This window comes from Pteronotus mesoamericanus, unplaced genomic scaffold (genome assembly GCF_021234165.1).
Source record: "Pteronotus mesoamericanus isolate MK-2021 breed Mesoamerican mustached bat unplaced genomic scaffold, CSHL_Meso_final contig_182, whole genome shotgun sequence".
In the NCBI taxonomy this organism is placed as follows: domain Eukaryota; kingdom Metazoa; phylum Chordata; class Mammalia; order Chiroptera; family Mormoopidae; genus Pteronotus; species Pteronotus mesoamericanus.
This window is the reverse complement of record NW_026555078.1, coordinates 20,666,295-20,690,699: the sequence shown is the minus strand read 5'-3', so window position 1 is coordinate 20,690,699 and position 24,405 is coordinate 20,666,295. Positions and strand designations below refer to the sequence as shown.

Here is a 24,405-nt window from a genome sequence, read left to right as displayed (position 1 = left end):
CATGTATTCCCAATTTCTTAACAGCAAAGGATTTGAAAAGACATATATCCAGAGAATATATAAAACAGCCAATAAGTACATGAAGAGCTGTTCAACGTCATTTGTCATTAGGGAAATACAAATCAAAACCTTAATGAAATACCACTTAATGTCTACAAGGATGGTTATAATAAAAACGGCAGACAACAGGACATGGAGAAACTGGAATTCTCAGTCACTGTTATTGGAAATGTAAAATGGTACAGCCAATGTGAAAAACGGTTTCCTCAAAAATTAGAATAGAATTACCATGTGACTCAGCAATTTCACTCCCCAGTATATACCCAAGAGAACTGATAACATGTTCACACAAAAACTTGTACACAAGTGTCCACAGCCAAAAAGTGGAAACAACCCAAATGTCCATCAACAGATGAATAATGGATAAACAAATTGTGGTATATCCATAAACAGAATATTATTCAGCTATTAAGGAATGAGGTTCTGACACCTGTTAAAACATGGATCCACCTTGAAAACATTATGCCAAATGAAAGAAACCAGTCAAAAAAGACCACATATGATATGAATCCATTTGTATGAAATGTCCAAAATAGCCCCAAAGCAGCAGAAAGTAAGCTGGTGGTTGCCAGGGCAGATGAGGGAATGGCTGCTAATAGGTATCAGGTTTCTTTTTGGGGTAATAAAAATACTCTGAAAATAGATAATGGTTATAGTAGGTTGAATGGTGGCCCTAGAAATTTATGTCTATGTCTTAATACCCAGAGCGCTTATAATTGGAACAGAGTCTCCCCTAGAGTCCTCTAGAGTCTCTGGAGTGTGTGTGGCCCTGCTGACACTAACTGTAGGCTTCTGGTCCCCAGCCTACAAATTTCTATTGTTTTAAGCTACCAGGTCTGTGGCAGTTTGTTACTGCAGCTCTAGGAAACTAATAAGAATGATGATTGGTATAAAACTTTGTAAATTCACTAAAATCCACTGACATACTTCTAAAAAAGGTAAACCTTACAGTATATGAATAATAATATAAATAATGTTATTATTGAAAATACACACACACACACACACACACACACACACACAAATACCCAAGTTCACTTTATACCACAACAGGAAGCAATGACTTCATAGGCTGAAGTACAATGATAACCTATCCTCTCTCTTGCACACCAAGGTGATGCTCCCATCTCACAGCCACGAGGATGCATGCTCACTCTGTAGATGCTCATCCTCCCATCGCTGGGGACAAGAATTTTAGATCCATGTCCCTGTGACCTCTTGGGCTGACATTTATTAGTGGGATGGCTGGTCGAGTCTGTGACTCTGCATTTCTGGGGGCATGCTTGAGATCTGTCTTTTCCCATTTCTATATCCACATTCAAGAGATAGATTAAAAAGATTAACTGGTGAACTGGAAATGATCATTTCCAGCCCACCAACGACAAAAAGACAGCACAAAGACTACTTATTGGCCCAGGAGCTACAAGTGCAGCAGTAAGAGTTTCTGTTGCTAAGCAAGGCAGGGTGACCCTGGGGAAGGTCTCCAGGAGGGACTGAGTGCTGCCACCACCCTGCACTCAGAGACGGGGATGCACACTGCCCCTGGATATATACGTCTTCCCTGGGGAACAATCGCCAACAGAGAGGGGCCTGCAAGGATGGGAACTTGCCGCAGCACTGGAGGGGACTTCTGGGGGATGAAGACTTTGGAAGCTGTCCCCTGGCAACGTGGGAATTAGTGTAGATTGCTCTGAAGGGATCACTTAGACCTACTTGGGGTTCCTGGGAGTCTACGCAACCTCAGTTCTCCAAGTCCTGGGCATGTCCACATCCTAAACAGACAGGGGAACAGAGACCTTGCACCTCTAGACCTTACCTCCACACATCGCTGCCTTTGGAAAACATGGAGGCACGAATGACTTCAGGTGCCATCCAAGCATATGTCCCTGCCGCACTCATCTTGGTGGTTCGGTGCCATTCCCGAGCCAGGCCAAAATCAGTGATCTTCAGAATCTTGTTGCTCAGGTCTCCATTCTCCACCTTCTGGAGGATCAATACTAGGCAAGGAAAGAAATACAGAAGAAACCAGAGAGTCTGCATTAATCACAGGGAAGCCACCAAATACAGAGCCCTCCTGTCGTCCCCTTTCCTCTCCTGCAGGCTCCATCACGTACCTACTGCAGACTGACTGATGGTAGAAGCCGTCATCTCTTAAACACGTGCAATGCATCCATTTTTATGCCAAGCCTTTTGTGGACATTATCTCCAACCCTCACAAGAGCCTTCTGAGGCAGGTACTATTGCCATCTCCATTTTACAGAGGACACTGAACTATAATACCATTAAATACATTTTCCAAGGCCACCCAACTAATATGCCAGGACTGAAACTCAGGCAGCCTGACTCAGGAGCCTTCTCTCTTAATCGTTACACCATCTGGCCCATTCACACCCTAGGAAAGGAGCTGTGAGGTCACCGCTGACCCTGCTGAGGAAGGGGGCTACTTGGACCCTGTCTGCCACGGCACCCATGGGCTGTGACTACTCTCAGACCACAAGGAACGGAAGCACATGTTAGATTTCTAAGGTTTCAGTGTCTGAACAGTTTCCATGAACTAATTCAAGTTACTTTATTTAAGCTCTTAAGAAAACACATTTGGGGACAAAAAGATTTCCCCTTAATCCAGGAATTTAACCCAACCCACTGAGAACTGGCTGACAGGGTCAGAGAGCACACACATGTTCACACCCATGATGTTCTCTGTGAACACGGCCCAGGAAGAAGGAACTGGTGCACTGAGCTGCACCCTGTCTCCCACATTGTAACACAAAGCGCCGTGGTGTGGGAGCCACCTTGGCGTTCTTAGGACCGCAGCTGAGGCAGCCACCTCACCCACAGGATGGTTCCGGTGGTAAGTGTGCCCTGTGGGAGCCAATCTCCCCTGAAAGGGCAAAAACACTCGTCGACTGCAGTGCTGTAAGCTAAGCCGGGCACTCCGCCGAAAGGGGCAATTCGCAAGCCCCCGGATCTGCGGAAGGCAAGCCTCCCTTTCCACAAGTGGGATGGTTCTGAAGGCCCAGGACAAGCACAGCCTCCTGTGGTCCAGACCCTGAGCCATGTGGAATCCAGAGTTCTGAGCACAGGATTTCAGGAAAAGAAGAAAGCTTCTCTCTGCCACTCAGACAGGGGGTGGGGGGCAATTTTAGGTCCCTCAAGTCACACAACGGTACTCTTCCTGCCCTGCTCCCAGCACCAGCAAATGTCCACTGAATTGTTTCCATACTGAAAGGACACTGGCCAAAGATCTCTAAGTCCTGTGCGCTTCTCAGAAATCATCAGTACAGAGGGATTACAAGCAGACACAGAGCTGGAGGCACAAAAGGAAACAGTGCCAGCCACTCCCTAGATCTAATGGCCTACGTCTCCTTCCTCCACGCCCTCTTCCCTGGCACAGCCCTCCCTGCTCCAAGCTTTCAGCATCCTGAAAGTGCCCAGGCCTCTGAATGCTTGAGCAGATTTAAAAAAAAAAATCTTTCTCCATGTCATCTAATCAAAATCTTTCTAGATCCTTCTGTGTCTCTCTCCCCCTCTCCTTGAACAGAAATAAGAGACAAATAGGCACTCAGGTTGCTGACACTAAAAGAAAGTGACACTAAAGAAGCCCACTCTTCCCTCCATAGAGGGGCCACCAGCTACGGACCATTTCTCCCTCAGCCGACCTTGAACCAAAGGTTCTGAGGGAACCTCCCCCTTCCATGGTGAACAGGGTTTAGTCCTGTTACCGCAACCCCCAAAGGGTACAGTGGGGAGGAAGATTAGAGTTTCAAGGTACATATGAACCATATGAACTTCCTCATATTCTATGCTGGATGGGGAAGCAGAGAAGTTTAGATCAGGAAATGGATTTTTAACAAATGAATGGCATACTGAAGATAGTGTTTTAAAATAGACTAGTCTGTCAGGTGGTTTAAGAGGGACGGCAAAATGATGGAGATGGGCAAGCAGCAGTCCAGAGAAGTGGGTCTGAATCGGAAAGCCTACAGGTAGCACAGGCCCAGCTCAGCTTCACCTAATCCCCACTACTCCCTGCGGTCTTACTCCCGGCTGAGCCCGAACATTTATCCCAGTAGGCTGGGCCCCTGAAGGCATCTGAGTTAGAAATCCCCAGCCTACATGTCCTGCCCTCAGCCAAGAGGAGAAGCTGTAATCAGAAGCCAGCTAGTTTTACAGATGACAGGACACTGTATAATAGAGAACCCTAAAGATTCCACAAAAAAAATTAGAACTGATAAATAAATTCAGTAAAGTAGCAGGTTACAAAATAAATAGCCAGAAATTAGTTGCATTTTTTTTTATACGCCAGTAATGAACTATCGGAAAGGGAAACAGGAAACAATTCCATTTACAATTGCATAAAAAAAAAAAAAAAACCAACAAAAAAAACCCCAGAAGCCTTGGGTGTGGTTCAGTGAAATAACGTGACAGCCTGCAAACCGAGAGGTCGCTGGTTCAATTCCCAATCAGGGCACATGCCTGCGTTGAGGGCCAGGTCCCTGGTTGGGGGTGTGCAAGAGGCAACTTATGCATTATGACTAATGTATTTCTCATGCATTGATGTTTCTCTCCCTCTTTTTCCCCCTCTCTTCCCCCCCATCTCTAAAAATAAATAAATAAATAAATAAATAAATAAATAAATAAATAAATAAAAACACCTAAGAATAAATTTAACCAAGAATGTAAAAGACCTGTATCAGAAAATTATGAGACACTGAAGAAAGAAATTGAAGAGGATACAAGTAAGTGGAAGCATATACTGTGCTTAGGAAGTATAAGCACAGTATATGGATAGGAAGAACTAATATCATCAAAATGTCCATACTGGCCAAAACAATCTATAGATTCAATGTAATTCCTATCAAGATACCAATGGTGTACTTCACAGAACTATAACAAATATTCAAAAATTTATATGGAACCAAAAAGACCCCAAATAACAACAGCGAGCCTGAGAAAGTTGGAGGAATCACACTACCTGATATCAAACTACACTACAAGGCCACAATAATCAAAACAGCATGGTACTGGCATAAAAACAGACATATAGATCAATGAAACAGAATAGAGAGCCCAGAAATCAGCCCATGCCTGTCTGGTCAATTTATACTTGACAAAGGAGGCAAAAACATACAATGGGGTAAAGGCAATCTAGTCAATAAATGGTATTGGGACAATTGGACAAAAAAAAGTGAAACTAGACCACTTTCTTACATCATATACAAGAATAAACTCAAAACAGATTAAAGACTTAGTTGTTAGACTTGAAACCTTAAGAATCCTAGAAGAAAACATAGACAGTAAAATGTCAGACATTTCTCATAGTAATATTTTTCTGATATATCTGCTCAGGCAGGGGAAACAAAAGAAAAAATAAACATCAAACTAGTTAAGACTACATCAAACTGAAAAGGTTTTGCACAGCAAGGGAAAACTATCAACAAAATGAAAAGACAACATACTGAATGGGAGGACATATTTGTCAATGGTACATCTGATAAGGGATTAATTTCCAAAATTTATAAAAAAACTTATAAAACTCAACACCAAAACAAACAAACAAATCAATTAAAAAATGGGCAAAGGACCTGAGCAGACCCTTCTCCAAAGAGGACATACAGATGGGCAATAAGCTTATGAAAAGATGCTCAATGTCACTAACCATCAGAGAAATGCAAACTAAAACCACAATGATGCATCACCTCACACCAGTCAGAATGGCTGTCATCAATAAATTATAAAACAACGAGGGTTCGTGAGGATGTGGAGAAAGGAAAATTCTTCGGGCACTGTTGTTGGTTGGACTGCAGACTGGTGCAGCCACTGTGGGAAACAGTATGGAGTGTCCTCAAAAAATTAAAAATGGAACTGTCTTATGATCCAGTGATTCCACTTCTGGGAATATATCCAAAGAAGCCCAAAACACTAATTTGAAAGAAGATATGTACTGTTACATTCATTGCAGCATTATTTACAATAGCAAAGATCTGGAAGCAGCCCAAGTGCCCATCAGTAGATGGGTAGATAAAAAAAGCTGTGGTACATTTACACAATGGAATACTACTCCACTGTAAAAAAGGAAATCTTAACTTTTGCAACAGCATGGGTGGGCCTGGAGAGTATTATGCTAAGTGAAATAAAAGAGTTAGAGAAACGTAAGTCCATATGATCTCACTTATATGTAGAATCTGATGAACAAAATAAACTAACAAACAAAATAGAAACAGACTCATAGAGACAGAGAACAGATTGACAACTGTCAGAGGGGAACGAGTTGGAGGGCTCAGTGAAAATGGTGAAGAAATTAAGCAAAGAAAAAAAAAAAGAAGCCAGTTAGTAACCTTGGGAGATGGTTATAGCCAATGATTCTCAACAAGTGTTCTGACATACTGGTATCAACCAAGCATCTATTACTAGTAATAATTATGGTTATAAAGTTTGTGAAAGCTTTATGTTTTCTTTAATTTTAAAAAAATTGAGATGAAATTCACAGAACATAAAAATTAACCATTTTTAAAGTGACCAAGTCAACGGTATTTAGTACATTCACAATGTACAACTACCACCTCTATCTAGTTCCAAAATGTTTTCATCACCCTTACAAAAAGCCACATACCCATTAAGCAATTATTCACCATTCTCCCCTGCTCCAAGCCCCTGGCAACTATCAATCTGCTTTCTATCTCTGTGAATTTACCTATTCTGGATATTTTACATATATGGAATCATATAATAAGTGACACATATGGTTACTGCATTTAGCATGTTTTCAAACTTCATCCACATTATGGCTTGTTTCAGTACTTTATTCCTTTTTATAGCTGAATAATATTCCATTGTATGGCTATACCACAATATCGTTATCCATCTTTCCAGTGATAGACATTGAGGTTGTTTCTATCTTTTGATTATTGTGAATATTTTGATTATTGTGAATTGCACCATGAACATATATGTACATATATTTGTTTGAGTACTTGTTTTCAATACTTCAGGGTGTATACCTACGAGTAGAATTACTAAGTTATATGGTAATTCTATGTTTAACTTTTGCGGAATCACCAAATTGTTTTCCACAGTAGTCGAACAAATTTATATTCCCAGCAGCAATGTATAAGGGTTCCCATTTCTCCATATCTGCACCACACTTACTTTCCTTTTTCTTTTCTTTTTTAATAGTGATCCTAGTGGATGTGAAATGGTATCTCATTGTTGTTTTGACTTCCATAGATCATTTGGACTAATGATTAATGATATTAAGCATCTTTTCATGTGCTTGTAGGTCATTTGTACATCTTCTTTGGAGGAATGTCTGTTGTTTGTCTTTTTGTTTTGAGTTATATGAGTTCTTTATATATTCTGGATACTGGACCCTTAACAAATATATGACTTACAAATAGTTTTCCCATTCTGCAGGCTGTCTTTTCACTTAATAATATCCTTGATGCATAAAAAATTTTAATTTAGGTGAAGTCCACCTTACCTATTTTTTTCTTCTGTTGCTCATGCTTTTGATATACTATCAAGGAATTCATTACCAAATCCAAGTTTATGAAGATTCACCTCTGTTTTCTTCTAAGAGTTGTATGGTTTTAGGTATTGTATGTAAGTCATTCATCTATCCTTAGTTAACTTTTGTATATTGTGTGAGATAGGGGTCCAACTTCATTTTTTTTGTGCTTGTGTATATCCAACTGTCTCCATACCATCTGTTAAAGAGGAAAGCTTTACCTTTTAAAACAGAATGGAGCACGATTCTTTCCCAAGATGCTTTCCCAGCAGGGAAAGAAAGATTACATTCACAGCGGCTCGCTTATCCGTACCACTGCAGTGAGCCCACTGTAAGCTTCTACAACTGACAAACAGCTGCAGCAGTAACAAATCAGTGTGCTGTACTTCACTGAAAATTTAAGAATGCTTTCCCCAAATCTAGTGAATTCCATAAAAGCCTATTGTGTAAACCCCACCTCTCATGTGTGAGACAGTGGAACAAACACTGAGAGCAACTAATGGGCCAGGCCTAAATCAGTGGGGGCCTGGCCAGGGTAAGGGGAACAGAGAGAAAAAAAAATGCATTTGAACTAAAAACCTAGTGATAAACCAGATATAGGGGCTTGGGGGAGAAGCGCAAATCTCCAGACAAGGGTGAGAAGCAGAATGGTGGTGAGCCTGACTGAGAGGTCGAGACACAGCCCATTTGAGGAAACCACGTTCAGTCTGGAACATAACAGGTTTTGTGTTGACAGTAACAAGAGTCAGCATGGAACACAGAAAAATAGCGGACAACTTAAATCCCAGGCTGCACACTCTCCATGTGATCCTGGACAAGTTTCCTAGACCGGACCCCTCCATTCTCGCTTCTATAAAGTGGGGATAAAGAGTCAAGGCAACATAAGATAAACACCTAGCAGGGTGCCTGACACATGAATAGGTGCTCAGGACACTACAGCGATCATTATTACTGTTACGATTAAGTGTCTTGTATATAAGTGAAAACCACGGGACTCAGCAGCCAAGGCATTGAGGTGCGAAGCTGGCAGTCCCTGACACATAATAATCATGGAATAAATCCTTACTGTATCGATAAATGAAGCGGTTGATTAAATAATAATGATAGCTGCCCACTATGGGTCACTTATTAGGCAGCAACATGTTGCTCTTTACATGATGTATGTACAGAGGCTGACATACATCACCTTAGTTAATGTATGAAGTAGGCATCATTATTTCCCCCATATAAGCCGTGCTGAAACAGGCACAGACAGGCTAGCTCTGCCAGTGAGCGCGGGGCATGAAATCTGAAGCCAGGTGTCTTGAGAGCTGTGCCATCCGGAGGACAGAAAGAAATCATCAGCATCTGTAAAGCCTCTCTCAGTGTCTGCTTGATCCCTAAAATGGTTGTTGATTAGTCTTCACTGCTCTCCCTTTTCCTGAGTTAGTCCTTCAGCACCCAAAATCAATACCACATGATTTTACAATATATACTCCTTTCAATCATTCCCACTACAGCACGTATGCGCCTCTTCATTTCCCCTAGAATATGACTCCTAGAGGGCAAAAGCCTCGTTCTCTTTCTTCTGGAACCCACACTGTCTCCACTCCAGGAACCGAGCAAGAGCTGAGCCCTCTGCGAGAACTGCCCCCTCGCTGGTCACTGATTCCACTGAGGGAGGACCTGCGCATCATTCTCAGACTATCCATTGCCCAATTCTACTGTTGCTGGGTGGTGGGGGCATCTTCCCCTTGTTACCAATGCCTGGGGAACTAAGGGGAGCCAAGTGTATAGCAGGGAGTATAATGACACTGGAGAAAGAGCAGTACCTCAGCCAGGGTCCACCAGTAACTAATACATGCAGCTGGTGCGGAAGGCGGGGGTGGGGTGTTGGCGCAGCACGGTACCTAAGCAAAGAGAAGCTGCTAACTCTGCCATCAAGGGCCTTCCAAAAGCTATATGAAAGCATACAGGACAAAACTGAATTGCGGGTTGGGACAAAATGTGCATCAATAAGGGCTCAAGTTTTGCTACAATCACTAAGATAATCACGGTTTTCCAAACCTCGGTAACTCAAGGACATTTTTCCTGATTATGTCCAGATCAGGACACCACCTATATACTGTTTACTTAGTATTTTTCTTTAAATTGACTTTCTAATAGTTAAAGAAGAAACTCTGTATCATGACAAATAAAAAAACCAAATATTCTTATAATAATAGGTACAAATAAAATGAAAATAACTTAGTAAGTCTCAGGAGATCCTGCTACTGGTCAAAGTTCTGCGCCTAAGGCCTCTGTTCTTGGTTAGAAACAAAAGATTAGAAGTGTTAGAGGGGAATACAGGCAAACTAGCACCAAAATGAATCTGAGCCTCTATGAATACAGAGTAGTTGAATGACTTTCAATGGGATTCAGGGGCATCTAAAACAGGCCACCTAAAAGGGCCTCAAGGCCACCCCCTGCTAAGATATCAGAGGGAGAAATGAGTTGAGCAGGATGATCACAAAGGCTTCCTCTGTCCGACCTCATACCACTTAGCTGGAGGCCAGGTTCTCAAACCTCTGTGTAATGGAGGAGACGCCCGTAAGTCTTAATGCTGAATGAGAACTTATCATTCTGAGATTTCTAGTTTATTATTTCCCTCCATTAGCACAAGGGGCTCTGATTTGCTAAATGCTCACCTGGGCACAAAGGCCTTCATTTGGTTCAAATGATTCAGCATCATCTTTCCCAGATGAAGCAACTGGTCTAACTCTTGTTTTGAAGATTATGTTTTGCTTGGTTTAGCCTTTTCTTTTTTTAAGTTTATTGTTAAATGTATATACACATAGAAGAGTGTATATAAAACACGTATTATGGCTTAAAGAAAATAAAATGAAAACCCATGTGACCACATCCGGTCTGTTGGAAGCTCCACGTGTCCCTTTCTGTCACATCTCTTTCCCTCTCTCCAGATGTCACGCAATCTTGACTTCTGCTATTCATTCCTTTACCTCTCTTTGTAACACTACCTCCTATCTCTACATTCCTAAATAAGATAGTTTAGTTTTGAAACAGTGAGTGGGACAAGCACAAATGTCGCTGTGTGTACTAGTTTCCTAGGGTCACCATAAGAAGTTAACACAAGGTTGGTAGCTTAAAACAACAGAAAGTTATTCTCTCTCAATCCTGGAGGCTAGAATTCTAGTCCGAAATCAAGGTGTAGGCAGAGCCATGCTCCCTGCAGAGGCTCCAGGGAGCAGCCTTCCTTGCCTCTTCTAGCCTCTGGTAGCTGCCAGCAATTCTTGGCGTTTCTTGGCTTAGGGCTGCGTAACTCCAGTCTTTTCATTTGGTCCTCTGCCTCTGTATATGTCTGTGTCTTCACATGACATTTTCACCTTTCTGTGTCTATACCAAACTACCCTCTTTTTACAAAGACACCAGTCACTGGAGTAGGGTCAATCCTCACCCAGCATGACCTCGTCTTCGTTTGAATACATCTACAAGGACCCTACTTCCTATCAAGGTCACATTCACAGATTAGGCAATCAACACAACTTTTCTAGAGGGACACAATTCTACCCACAATACAGTATAGGAATAAAAATATTGCCTTTGCTAGAGGAAGCCTCCCAGAAAGGAAAAAGCTAAACAGGGTGTTTGGGCATGGTTCCAGAAAATTGCCAAGAGCCCTTTCTGGGAAAGCCAATAAGCAAGATCGTAAATGAGTCCCAACAGCATTGGGTAGATGGCTGCAGTGGGGACATCTGGCAGTGGAGACATAGGGGAAGGTGCAGATGCCGGACATCCATCAGGAATATGGTTGAGGGAGTGAGCACCTCTGATTGTCTATTTCTAAATTCAGTATGGCCTTCCTCTGGTTCTCAGGGTTGGACAAAGAACACACTCTGCCTTTCCAGTCAGTAGAGCAAGGAGGAGTGAGCAAGAGTTTCATCAGCACACGAGCAAGACAGCCAAGTGCAGATGAGAATCTGGAGCAGGCTCCCCAGGTAGTCAGTCCTCGGGTTAAACTGATGGAACACGGGCGGTACATGAGTAGGTGACGACAGCCCGAGCCACACTGCCCGTCCTCTATGTCTGGTGCATGGCTGCTCTGCTGGGGTCTCCCTTCACTGTCCTCAGGGACCTCCCTGCACCTCTCTCCTGTGTTAACTTCTGCACCCTGTACCCCACTTTCTCTTTTGGCTGGTTTCTTCTCCTGCTTTGGTGGTGTGTTCTCCAGTAGCTCCTTAGAAAGAAGGCATGGAAAGGACATTTTTTTGTTGTTAGAAAATTATATATTCCATCCCCATGACTGGAGATTTTCCTTCATAACTCTGAAGGCATCATGCATTGTAATCTTGCTTCCAACATTGTTGTTAAGAAGCCCCCAGCCATTTTGCTTCCCGCTACTCTGTATGTGATGCATCTTTTTCTATCGGAAAATGTTTAGCTGCTTCTTAATTCCCAGTGTTCTGAAATCTCATCGGGTGGGAATTTAGCACCTACTTTCATATCTGAACACTCATGTTCTTCAGTTACAGGGAATTTTCTTAAAGTATTTTACTGTTAATTTCCTCTCCTATATTTGTTTTCTATTTCTCTAGAAACTCTCTTCAGATATTGGACTTTTTAGAGTGGTCCTCCAATTTTCTGATCTTTTCTACTTTTTCCTGCCTTTTTTCTTTTGCTCTTCTTTCTGAGGCATCATCACTTTGCCCTCTAACCCTTCTACTGGGTTTGTCATTTCCCTATCATGGTTTAAATTTCAAGACAGCTCCTTTTTGTTTATTGAATTTTTTAAAAAATTGCGTGGGAAGCACAAAAGTGGCTGTGTAACCGCTGTTTTTGTAATATGGGTATAGCAGCTTTCCTTTTACCTGAGTGTATTACTGATGGTTCTCTTTTATTTCTTTGTTTTCTCCCATGGTTGTTTGTTCCAGCTCCTTTTTCTATTTGTGCTTTGGTCTTTGATATAATTTTTTTTCAAAGTTATAGTAATCCTTGGTTGTTTGTTCATGATTAAAAACCAAATTGTGCTTAGGTTTTAAAAAGGAAGTCCTTAGGTTTTAAAGGTACATACTGAAATATTTACAAAAAATATACAAATAACGCTCCTTTTTTATTACAAAATCTTTTATCACAAAATTGTAAGCAGGTAATTCTGTAACATAACAGTATCACACTCAAGCACACCATATGACATTTTAGGTGAAATGTTCAAATCAAACCTATAAATTATTACACCCATTATTACTCTACCAACCCCTCCTTTTGCCAGACCCTGTATATGATATTACAGATTTCCTTCAAAACAATCAAGGGTAGGGAGTGAGCGGGGTGACAGAAGATATAAAATTACCCATGAGTTGGTCATTGTTAAAACTGTTTTGAGTACATGGGGATTCGTTATATCATTCCCCCTGCTTGTGGTGTGTATGTGCTCCATAAGAATATGGAGCGGCGGACAGAAGGCGGGTAGAACCGTTGTCAGCTTGCAGCTTTGCTGCAGGGAGTTGCAGGTGAGTGTAGACAAGAACATCTGTGGTCTTTTCTCTTGCGCTGCTCACATCCCAGGGGCAGCCCTCTTCCAAACGGCCAGGAAAATCAAGGTCTGGCTGCCAGGGTGCTGGGAATCAAGTCATGAGCAGTGGCTCGGAATGTAGGCCTCAGGATAGAAACAGTGACCTCATCTTCCCATTTTTTTAAATAAAGTGCCCATACTCTCCAGATGCCTAGTGTCCACCAGTCCAGAAACGGTCCCGCCCCTGCCAGGAGGAGAGGTAGTCAGGCGGCTGCCGGGAGTGGAGAAGGAAGCGGTGCAGGGACCCAAATGCATTTCCTACAACTGCTGCCCAGTCGTTTTTATTTGAGCACTCCCTTCCCCCCAGGTCCTGAGGTGCCTGCGGCTGCCAGCTCCTAAGTTTTTAAGAAGCCTGTGATATAAACAGATTGGTTCTTTGCTTCCTCACTGTCAGCTTAAAATCGTCTTTCTCAAATGCCCTAAGTCCGTCACCACTCATTCACCTGTTTTCCAGCTTCCAAAACTTTGTAACTGTTGTCTCTTCTCCTGTTTGCCTTGTAAGCTCCTGTAGTTTTAGTGGGGTTCCAAGACAGCACCAACAGATGCAGTATTGGTACCTACTCAGTCTGCGTTCTTAGCCTGGAGCCCCACCCTTGGTTTGTTTTGTTTTCTTGAGTGGGAGAAGGAAACTGGTACAGTCCATATCCAGAGGTGCCCTGCAAGTGCTCCCTACTCTCCTTGGCTTGGTGCTTTCATCTCTCCCAATCTCTCGCAAAAGCTGTTCCTGCTTGTCCCTGCCAAAGCCCAGAACAGCCACCACATCTGTCACAGCATCCTCTCCCACCTTAATAAGAACAATTTCTGAGCTTCAGCAAGGAAGAAAGAAAAGAGCACCAGAGGAAGACCCAGAATGTCTGGCTCTGGCTCCCCACTGTGTGATCGTCACCAGGGCCCCCTGTCCCTACCTCTGACATTCTCTGTGATTCCCAGAAAGTAGTGTCAGTCTTTCCTGGGCCCGGCCAAACTCTGCCACCCGTCACAGCTGAAGAACAGCTGAACTCAAGGGCAAAGAGAAGTTAGGCAAGAGGAATCGACCCCAGAGAAAAGCTCCACAGACAGAGCCAGGTGCCTGAGTCAGCGCTGCAGACACTGCCTCCTGCAGCACATTGTCTCCAGTGGAAGAAGGAAGGTCTCAGGCTCCAGCCCCACAGGCCAGGCTCCCGCTGTGCTGACTCAGCAAGAGCCACCTGGAAAAGCCTGACTCATGGGCCACCACAACAAAGTGAGAACATGCCAGCATGCATCCCCCAGTCTCTGTTGGCCCCTGGCCCTCAGCCCACCCTGACCCTCCAGGCAAGGGCAAGAGAGGCCAGACTTGCCTACCGAAGCAAATGATTCACCACCTAGACTCCCCGGCTCTGGCTCAGCAGAGGTGTGGTGCTGCCTGGAGACGGCAGGGAGATGCCCGCAGCGGCTGAGGCCCCGGCCGAGTTCAGCAATGTCAGCAGAGCTGCGCTGAGCCCACTGGCACTACCAGTGAAGCTGCGCTTCCCAACACACATTCGGGACCAGGCAGCTAGAAGTCACTGTCGGAAGAACTACAGATGGGTGGAGAGAACTGGTGTTCGGGGACTTAGGATTTACCCCTTCTTGGTACAGAAAAGGAAACCACTGGATGTGCACAACGCACTCCTGGAAAAGCCAGCGGACCCTCAGCACAGTGACCTTTTCCTGTGACCCAGGGCTACAACAAAGCTGAGCTATAAAGACCTCCCTCTCCACATCTGTGACCTGAGGAGGCACATAAGTGCTCAATAAATACCTGTCTTGAGTGAGTGAGTGAGTGAGTGAGTGAGTGAGTGAATGAACGAATACAAATCATCCCAACGGTTTCTGACTGAATCAGTTAAAGCAATGGGCCCCAAACATTGTGCATGCTTGAGGGCAGGCTACATCAGGTTCACCAAAGAAACTACAGCAGTGATTCCTAACCTTTTCAAATATGTCCTTCCAGCCTTAAAAAAAGTTATGGTGGTAAATGTACTTTTCAGTGTGTGTCCGTTAAGAAAACAACACCCAGAACTAATGCTTGTGAGGGCCATAATGTGTGCTGTGCACTGGACTAAGTGATTTGTCCATAATTTTATTCTCTCAACAGTTCGAGAAGGCACTTTCAGATGTGGAGGCTGGAATTCGGAGGGGCTGGTCCACAAGCAGGAAGAGGCAGTGTCTCGACACAACCCAGGTCTGAATGAAATCACAGTCAGGGCCTAGACCGCGTACCAAATTACCCACCCAATCAGAAAAACGCTTTTAAGTGAATTCATATTTTATCAGCACAGCAACACCCACACACATTTGAAAAGCAGAAATATGGATACTTGCACTTTCTATAAACGTGCTTAAATTCAACGACACCTTGCAGTAGTCCCCTCCTCAGGGGTCTACAGCCCGTCACTGGGAGCCACTGAGCTCAACGACTGGAAGCCTGTTGGGCAGAAAGCAGCAGGACAGTCCGCCCAGGAGGGGATCCACCTGTCTGCCCTCATCTCACATCCAAGCAGGTGTCTCAAAATCTCCAACGCCAGAGGAGTGGATGCGAGAGAATCTCCAAGGAAGGGTTAAAACAGAGGGACAGAGTCAGCAGGTTTGGGAGAAAGAGAAAACAAATTGAAAACACAGCAGAAACACATTGCTACATTAGCAATCCTGGCAACATATTGTGGAAGGACTAACAGGGATTAATGAGAGGAAAAGAGCCTGAAATCTGTGACCCAGACTGCTAGCCGCCCTTCAGTGGTTATTCTCCCCTCCTCCCATAGTAACAGAACCCTCACTTTCCAGATGGGCACCTGGCCACCTATAACATCAACTACATTTCCCAGTCTCCTTGTCCTTAGGTATAGCCAAGTGACTACGATGCTGCTTTCGGTAATTTGTCTTAAAGGATACCAGCTCAGGGCCTTTGGCCCTGCTTCTTCATCCCTTTCTACATTGTGCCTAGAACATGAATGTGGTTAAGAGCATAAGGATAAGATCATGCCTAAAAACTGGCATAGCTGTAAATGGAAAGTTTAGGGCTCGTAGAACAGGGATGCCATACAAGTCATGGGCTGTTCTCACCATCTACAAGAGAAACAAACTTCTTATTTCAGCCACTGATAACTCTTGAGTGTCCACTTCTCACAGCTAACCTAATCTAACTAATACAAAGTTCAATTCTACTACCACAACATCTCTTTACAGCAAAACAGAAACAGGCATGCTAAAATTGAAAATCCTAACCCAAAGCAGTATTTCAGCCAATAAAATTTCCATCCAAGGTATGGCCAGAGGGCTCAGTTGGTTGAAAGGTTGTCCCCAGTCGCCAAGACTGTGGGTTCAGTCCCTGGTCAGGGTGTATTTTGGAATCCACCAATGAATACATGGATGGGTAAAACAACAAACCATTTTTCTCTCTTCCTCCTCTCCTCTCTCTCCCTTTAAAATTTGATTTCAATTTTTTTTTTATATTTCTACCTAATACAGCCAAAGATTTGGATAGCTTCTGCAAGCTGCTATAAAAGGAATCAAGTTGAAACATGTTTCAACTGCATAGTTTTAAAGTTGTATGTCCTGTTTTATAGTAAGTGTTGACTTAAATATTTCAAAAACAAAAGGCCATGTTAATAGAGGGTCTTTCAGGGTATTCAAGTACAGGGTATTCAAATATAAGTTAAACCAGTATCTCCCTCTCAAGAAGATCACTAGCTAATTAAAAGATTCAGGGAGTAGGAAAGGATGGAGCAGGAGACCTATGTTTTTTTTTATTGTAAACCCTGTGATATAACTTAGCTTCTAGACTAAATACTATACGTGTGTTACTTTAAAAGTACGTATCAAAAAGATGTAGTAGGCAATGTAATAATATATGTGGCTATGTTAACATAAAACATTAGTATACAAAAATACATAGTTTCATCATATTTCTTTTTGTTAAGAACATGCTGCCTGGCCCTGACCAGTGTGGCTCACTAGGGTGAGCATCAATGGTCCCGCAGAGTAAAGGTCACTGGTTTGATTCCCAGTCAGGGCACATACCTGGGTTGCAGGCCAGGTCCCTGGTTGGGGGCATGTGAAAGGCAACCAACTGATGTTTCTCTCACACAGAGATGTTTCCCTCTCTTTCTCCTTCCTTCCTCTCTCTCAAAAAAAAAATAAATAAATACAATCTAAAAATAAAAAAAGAATGTGTTGTCTGTCCATTTATCTATCTATCACATAGAAAACATCTAAATACTAACAGTAGTCATTTCTGGGTTCTGGGATTTGAAGTGACAATATTTTCTTTATACTCATCTATATTGTGAAACCACCTAAAATAAACATGCATTTTGAATATAAAAATAGGTCATTTAATAATAACAACAATATTAATTATAGAAGCAGCTACCATTTCTTGCATCCCTATTATGTCCCAGGCATGACAGTTGGAACCTCGCACATGTTACCTCGTTCACCCTCACGGCTACCCGGCAAGGTGAGCAGCATGCTCATTCTATATATGACAAAGCTGGGGCTCAATGGTTAAGTAACTTTTCCACATCTAAGAAGAGAAAGAACCAAAATTTGAATCTTGTTCTGGCTTCTATGTCCAAGTTCCTTCTACTCTCCCATGCTGTCCTTGCCACCTAGGGTTCAAAGTTTAGCAATCACAGCTCTACAAGACTGGTCTCTCCTACGCCACAGTGCATCCGCATCTTTGTTTTATTTGTTGTCTTGGGATGGGCTCATGTCATAAATTGATTGGGCAGGCACCTCACCTAATCCTATGTCCTCTGTGGACAGAGCCGCTGCTAAGCATGGTTTTCTCACCGCACTGACAAGTTGATGATGGCTCCTTCTCACAGGCCAGAACAAGGAGGGATGTCTGTCTAGGACAAAAGGGAACTGGCAGAGAAGCCATCAAAGCTCGGAGTAAAACCTATTTCTACCTGAGTCCACTGTCCTTTCTACTAGAACTCAGGGGGCCTCTGAACCCAAACCACATGAGGATTGCTCTGCATCTGTGTCTAGGGAAAGGAAACAGCCCTTTATATTAAAATAGGAGTGCTTTAGAAGTGAAGACTGCAAATAGCTGGGAAGGTCAGGCACTCAAACTAGGGCAGCTCTAGCAAAGTCTGATGGCAAAAGCTTGCTGGTGGGCAGCACCTCACCGGGCATAATTCAGGGCACATGTGTGCTACAAGCACCATGGCTGAGACGGGACATTAGCTTAGGGGTGGGGGGGAAAGAGGTGCTGACAGGCAGGGCACGCAGCCCTCCTACGCCAGCTCTGACACCATTTTAGAAGCGCTGAGTCGTACATGCTGGACCCTGTAAACTCAATACCACTGATCATCTTTAAGGCACACCCTCTAGGTGGTATATCTAGGCAAAACCATCAGTCAGGTCAGTGGGAAAGCTGAAAAAAGAAAACTTAAATGTTCAAAAGTGTGAGGATAAGAACAAATAAAGCAGAGGAATTCTGGGGTTTTGGAGTTTTGATATCACCACTGGACCTGCATCCTCAAGATAAGTATGTATTTGGTGCTGAGCAGTATATTGGGCAGGTAGGCCCAATACAGCTGTTCAGCAAAGCCCAGAATGAAAAGTTCTCGATTCAGGATCTGCACTTTGATTTACTGAATCCTCTTTCACCGTCCCTTCAGCCACTAGGCTGAAAGAACTATGAACCGCACTTGACTGACTAATGTCCAACCTTCTACCCAGCCCTAGGCCCTGTTGCTTGGCCCAATGCCTATCTCTCTATCCCTTTCACAGGGGAATCTTCATTCCTGTCCTACCACACCAAGTCACCATCCACATCTTAGTGCTTTCCTATATTGTGTGCCCTACCTTGTGATCCATCCCTGGGCCAGCAGGAAGGGCCTCCAGAGAGCATTAAGAAAGGCAAAGAATAAGTGTCACCTCCGAAATGGCCAGAGTCAACCATGGGAGAAACACTCCTCACTGCTCATTCACCACAGGAAGAACCATTTTTCAGATTCAAAAATGGAGGGAAGAGTTATTTTGGAGAAGTGTCTCCTTGTTCCAACATCCCTGGGGTCAGTCAGTCTCCCCTACAGGACGAGGCTGGCGCACTGAAAGTGGTGAGGGTACACTGGGTGGGGTTCTGAAGCACGAGGATCAGCCTCTCACCGGAGGATCACATGCCCCAGCAAGTCACCTCTTGAGATGCCTGCTTTGTCCTCAAACCACAAGACCCCACCTTAACAAACTGCAGCACCCACCCTCCTCTCTGGGAAAGAGACACTCCCATGGGTGGAAAGGGGCTTGGGGTTAGTGAAAGCCTCTAAAATACAACCAAAATCCAGGATCAGAACTATAACCAGGAGAGAATCCAGGGTGTCGCTCCAAGAGATCAAGAGTCTTCCTGGTGGCTACCATTTCTGCCTGAGAATCTACTGAGTTTGGCCAATAAAAGATATCCAGCTGCTTTGGTTATTGGACAAGGTCAGCAGTCACTTCCATAAACAAAAGGGAGAGAAAGAGAGAGGGATGAAGAGTTGATCCTACAAAGAAAAATACGATGGAACTTCCCTTATTCTCACATCTCTACTTCCATTCATTCTGGTCATAAGTCTACACCTATAACCATTATCATCATCACTGCAGGTTATTTACAGAGCACTCACTACATGCCAGGCACCGTGCTAAGCATTTAACATGCACTATCGCATTTTAAAACCTCATGAGATTGGGCACTGTTTTAATCTCTGTTTACAGATGAAAATGCAGTGGCTGAGTGAAGTGAGGACACCCCTCAGAGTTATGCAGCCAGGAAGTGGCACAGCTCGGACGACTGGCTTCAGCCCCCATGCTCTTAATGATGACCTTATTCTACCCCATCTGCCCGTCTCACTTGAACACCTACTGTGGAGAACTCTGAAAATAACAGAGGTAGAGAGAAAGAAATGTCTCAGAAGGGATCACAGGACATACAGCTGCTATTTGAGTTGTAAAGAAGGGGGAGGGCTCGGTCCAGGGGACAGAATCAGAAGGCCATTCTCAGTAGGGGGAATAGTGTGATTTCAGGCCAACGGGAAATAAAATCCCTGACACACCTAGGAAACAGCCCCTGGTAGCTGAAGCAAAGCCTTCATGGAGGGAAAAGGGAGAAGATGGCACTGGAGCAAAGGGTTGGGCCAGGACTGGAAGGCTACAGGCCACGCAGAGGAGCTTGGAATCCACCCGGGAGTCAACAGGCAGTTTTTAGGCAGGGAAGTGGTATGATCAGATGTGTGTTTTAGCAAAACAACATGGTTGCAGTGAGAGAGATTGACAGCAAGAACAGACTGGCAGCAAGGACTTGATAACTTATTATAACTATCCAGGGGAAGGTGGTAAAGAATAAACAGAGGTGCCGGAGATGGGGATGATGGGACCAAGAGATGGAGTAATTAATTACATGTACAGGGGGCAGGAGTGGCCAATGAGTCCTACGAAATCTCCTGGCTTCACATCACTCAGCTCCTCCGGCTGGGCACCTGTATGTCACCAATCTTCTGGGAAGGTATGAGGGTTCAGTGAGTACTAGGGCTTTTAGAGGTCCCATTTCCCCTGTCTTTGCGCCAATATCCACCCACCCATTCTTCCCTCCCAACAGGAACTGAGGCTTCCCATCCGCCTCCACCTGTTCCACAACCACCTAGGAACATGGTTCCTCTGTTTCCAGTTATAAACACCAACTCAGATTACTTACTAACTGCCACCCTCTAGACCCCATGCAGTTCCATAGTCCTGAGGTACTAAGACTAGACACTACTTGCCAAAGCAGCTCCGTCCTGCATTGATCTGGAATAATGGACTGAGCTTCACCAGGTCAGCGTGTAATGGAGAGCTCAGGGAATAGCACAACTAAGAATGAGACCAGAGGGGACAGGACTGTCAATGAGCCAGTTCTCAGACAGGCACCTGGGCCTCCAGCACAGTGTTCAGACAGGCTGGTTAGCTAACAGGACTGTGCAACTGGGGTTTTGGATCAAACCCGGAGAGTGTCCAGGGTTCCAGGCCGCTCCCCACTCTGGCCGGCCATCCTGTGAATAAGTGCCATGGGAACGAGGGCTACCAGGTGCATTTGCGTGGACCCGCCTTCCTAATGTGCCCACATCTGTGCTTGCCACACGACTGAACAGCATGAAGGGTGGGTTTCTGCTGTCTTTTGGGGCTGGAGCATAGAAGGGGATGTGATGGGAAAGTACACTATTTATAGACTAACAATGGCTGGTCTCCAGCACAATTCACCAGCCTTTCTCAAGCTATTTTTCATGACCCCTTTAAGTAGCCCCATCTTTCCATGGGAACTTCATGTTCATCTCCTCCTTGGATGCTGTCCCCGCTCCCCACCCTTCTAATGTTTAAGGTTTTCTTACAGACAAGTTTCTTGTGGTTGAAACAGAAAAACCAGTGCCATCTTCCGGGCCACATCTCCCAGCATGTGTCTGCAGGACACCTTTGTTCTCTCCAGCACCCTGAAATAGGACTATTTCAAAAGATGGCAACTTGGGTCCCTACAGCTACTGCCACCTTGTGCAAATTAAGCCCGGGTCACACAGCTCACACTCTAGCCCTGTGCTTATCCAGACGCAGATGTCAGCGGCTGGAAACAGAAAGGCAGAGGCAAAGCTTTAGTGCAGCCAGTTTCCTCATGAAAGAACATCTCATCAAATACCCGTCTGCCCTGAATATGACCACCGTACCAGCTCAGGTGGACTAGCAGCGGGCGGTGGGGCTGCTGGATCTGTGCCATGCCTTGGGAGCATGCAGCTACCAACTGGATAAAAATAATCAAAAAAGAGGTGGCGCATCAGGCCTTTGATGGTTCTGTTAAAAAGTCATGCTTCTCTCTTGGCATGTAGGAAAGGGATGCTGCTGAGGCATAGGCTCTATCCCCACGCTTGGCCACCAGATTCCCTTGGCAGGCATGGCAGGCGACATTTTCCAAATGGCACAACATCTCCTGTCTTATATGCTTTTCTCCAATGTGACGGGACACTCCTCCCACTAAGAGGTGGGTCTCTGTCCCCTCTGCTAAAGTGAGTCTGAGTGGGCCAGAGACTCACTTTAACTACTACAACGCAGTGGAGGTGACACTGCGTGGCTTCTAAGCCAGATCAGAAATGATGATGCAGTTTCTACTTTGGTCACTTGTGCCCGAAGCCTTGAGCCACCACGTGAGAAGGCCAAGAGCCCTGAGACGGCCACACTTCTGGAGGGGTGAGAGGTGGGCACCCCCATCAGCACCCCTAGGCTTCAAGTCCTCCCAGCCCCGGTGTCAGATGTGTGTATGAGAGAGCCTTTCCGATGATTCCTGCTCTGGCCTCACCCTGAGCCTTCACATCTTCTCAGCGGAGGCCCCAGCCCTGGGGAGCAGGAACAAGCCATTCCTACTGAGCCCCTCCCACATTCCTGACCCAAAGTCTCCATGAGCATAATGAAATGGTTCTCGTTCGGGGTGGCTGGTTCTAAAGCAACAGTAATGGGAACAGTTGGTGACACACTTGTCACTCTATTCTCATATCCACTGCTACCAAAGATACAAATACAGTCATACGTCAGTACTCGTCGGCTTCAGAACTTGTCAAACCCTGTACTTGTTGCATTTTGACAAGGAAAAGAAATGTTTCAGCCCTCAGCACTTGCTTGGGACTCATTGCACTTGCTAAAACCTGTAGGAGTCACAATGCTGCCCCACAAGACAAAACGTTTCATCACTCACCGCATTCGGTACTCGTCAGGAGGTCCAAAACAAATAATGACAAATACCGAGGTACCACTGTAGTATTTTTAAAAAGAAAAGGCTCATTATACAATTGTACATCTGAAGCTTATATAGTCTTATTAACCAATGTCAACTCCAATAAACTCAATTAAAATAAATAAGTAAAAGGCTCCCTTTTATTGAGCATTTACTTTGTGCCGGGCATTACGCTAAGGGCTTACACACATAATTTCATTTAATGCTCATTACAATGCTGTCAGTAAATACTAAAGTTATCTCAATTTTACAAAGTGGAAATGGGCTCAGAGGACCCTGCCCAGATCTGCCTGACTCAGGGCCCATGCTCTGCTCTCCGGCCCCTTGCAGCCCGGAGCTGTTTCTACATGGAAGACTCAGCAGCTTCGGAGCATGGCCTTCCTGTTCAGTAACGCAGTTCTGGGAATTTCCTCAAGAACCCATGTGACGGGGGCACAGCATCAACAAGCACTTGGCCTTGTCTGAGCTGGGGCAGAACCCCCTCCCTAGAAAGTCACTGCTTGGCCCATTCCCCTTTGATCAACTCCCCCTGAATCCCACTCTTTCTCTAAGGCCGAAGGCCTCCATCAAGGACTTGAAAAGAATTCTGCCTTCTCTGGACACTCTCTCACATATGTGGGGCATACCGTTCCATACCGCCTCTCGGTGTTCTGGTTGTTTGGGTGTGTTACATAGTAGGGCTGCTGAGAACGGAAAGAATGTGGTAGAAGTGGCATCTGAGTTACTAACTGACCTAACCTGCAGTGCCCATACAACAACAGGCACACCAGTTTCTCACAAGGACCTGTGAGTCTGAGAGTAATAACCCACGCACAATGCAAACACTCCAGGCTCTGACCTGCACTTCACCAAGGGCATCCAGAGGAGAACGGATCGGAGGGCGGAGGAGGAAGCAGCTTGACCCACCACGGGTACCCATCACCATCACCATCACCTGGCAGGCAAGGAAGCCCAGACCACAAAGCCTCAACGCAATGGGAGTTGCCATTTTGAACCACGAGTCCTTAATAGTCCTGGAGAGCTAAGAAACACAGATCAAAGTTTCCTGTGAGCAACTCCTCAACCTTCCCACCTAAGAGTAAGGAGGGACCAACATCAAGTACCTCCTTAGACAAAGATGAGCTTTGTCCCGACTCCCTGTCTTTCTGTCTATGCTATGGACCCCTTTCCCAGTGCCTTCCTGCCACCTCCACGCCCACTGGGATGGGTAAAACAAGGTTTGTGCCTCTGACCTCCCAGCCTACCTCCAAAATGACTCTACAAATCCTATTTCCCATGTGACAGAGTTAAGGATCTTACTATGGCTGGGTGAACTAAAACCACGCAGATTCGCAAGGTAATACAACTGAGTTTCCAGGGGGAAGCCAGTCTGTTCCTGCCTTCCCTGGGGAGGCCAGCATCATGAGCATACCCAGAAACTGTTGGGAAAATGTTCCAATGCCTTATTTCCTACCCTTGGGAACTGTGAGGAAAAGTCTTAGAATATCTCCTTTTTCCTCCACAGGGACATCCTGACTCTTTCTGGAAGGTCATTATCAGTGACCTCACTATTCC

The 24,405-nt window shown here is 44.7% G+C and overlaps 1 protein-coding gene across 2 annotated transcripts in view; it reads right to left on the bottom strand.

Annotated features, from left to right (window-relative positions):
• MAP3K9 (mitogen-activated protein kinase kinase kinase 9) overlaps positions 1 to 24,405 on the bottom strand; it is a 69,633-nt gene that overhangs the window by 22,181 nt on the left and 23,047 nt on the right. For both annotated transcript variants that reach the window (XM_054567010.1, XM_054567011.1), the window contains exon 3: positions 1,877 to 2,057. In XM_054567010.1, coding sequence (XP_054422985.1) covers positions 1,877 to 2,057 — 181 coding nt within the window. The remainder of the gene's footprint in view (positions 1 to 1,876; positions 2,058 to 24,405) is intronic.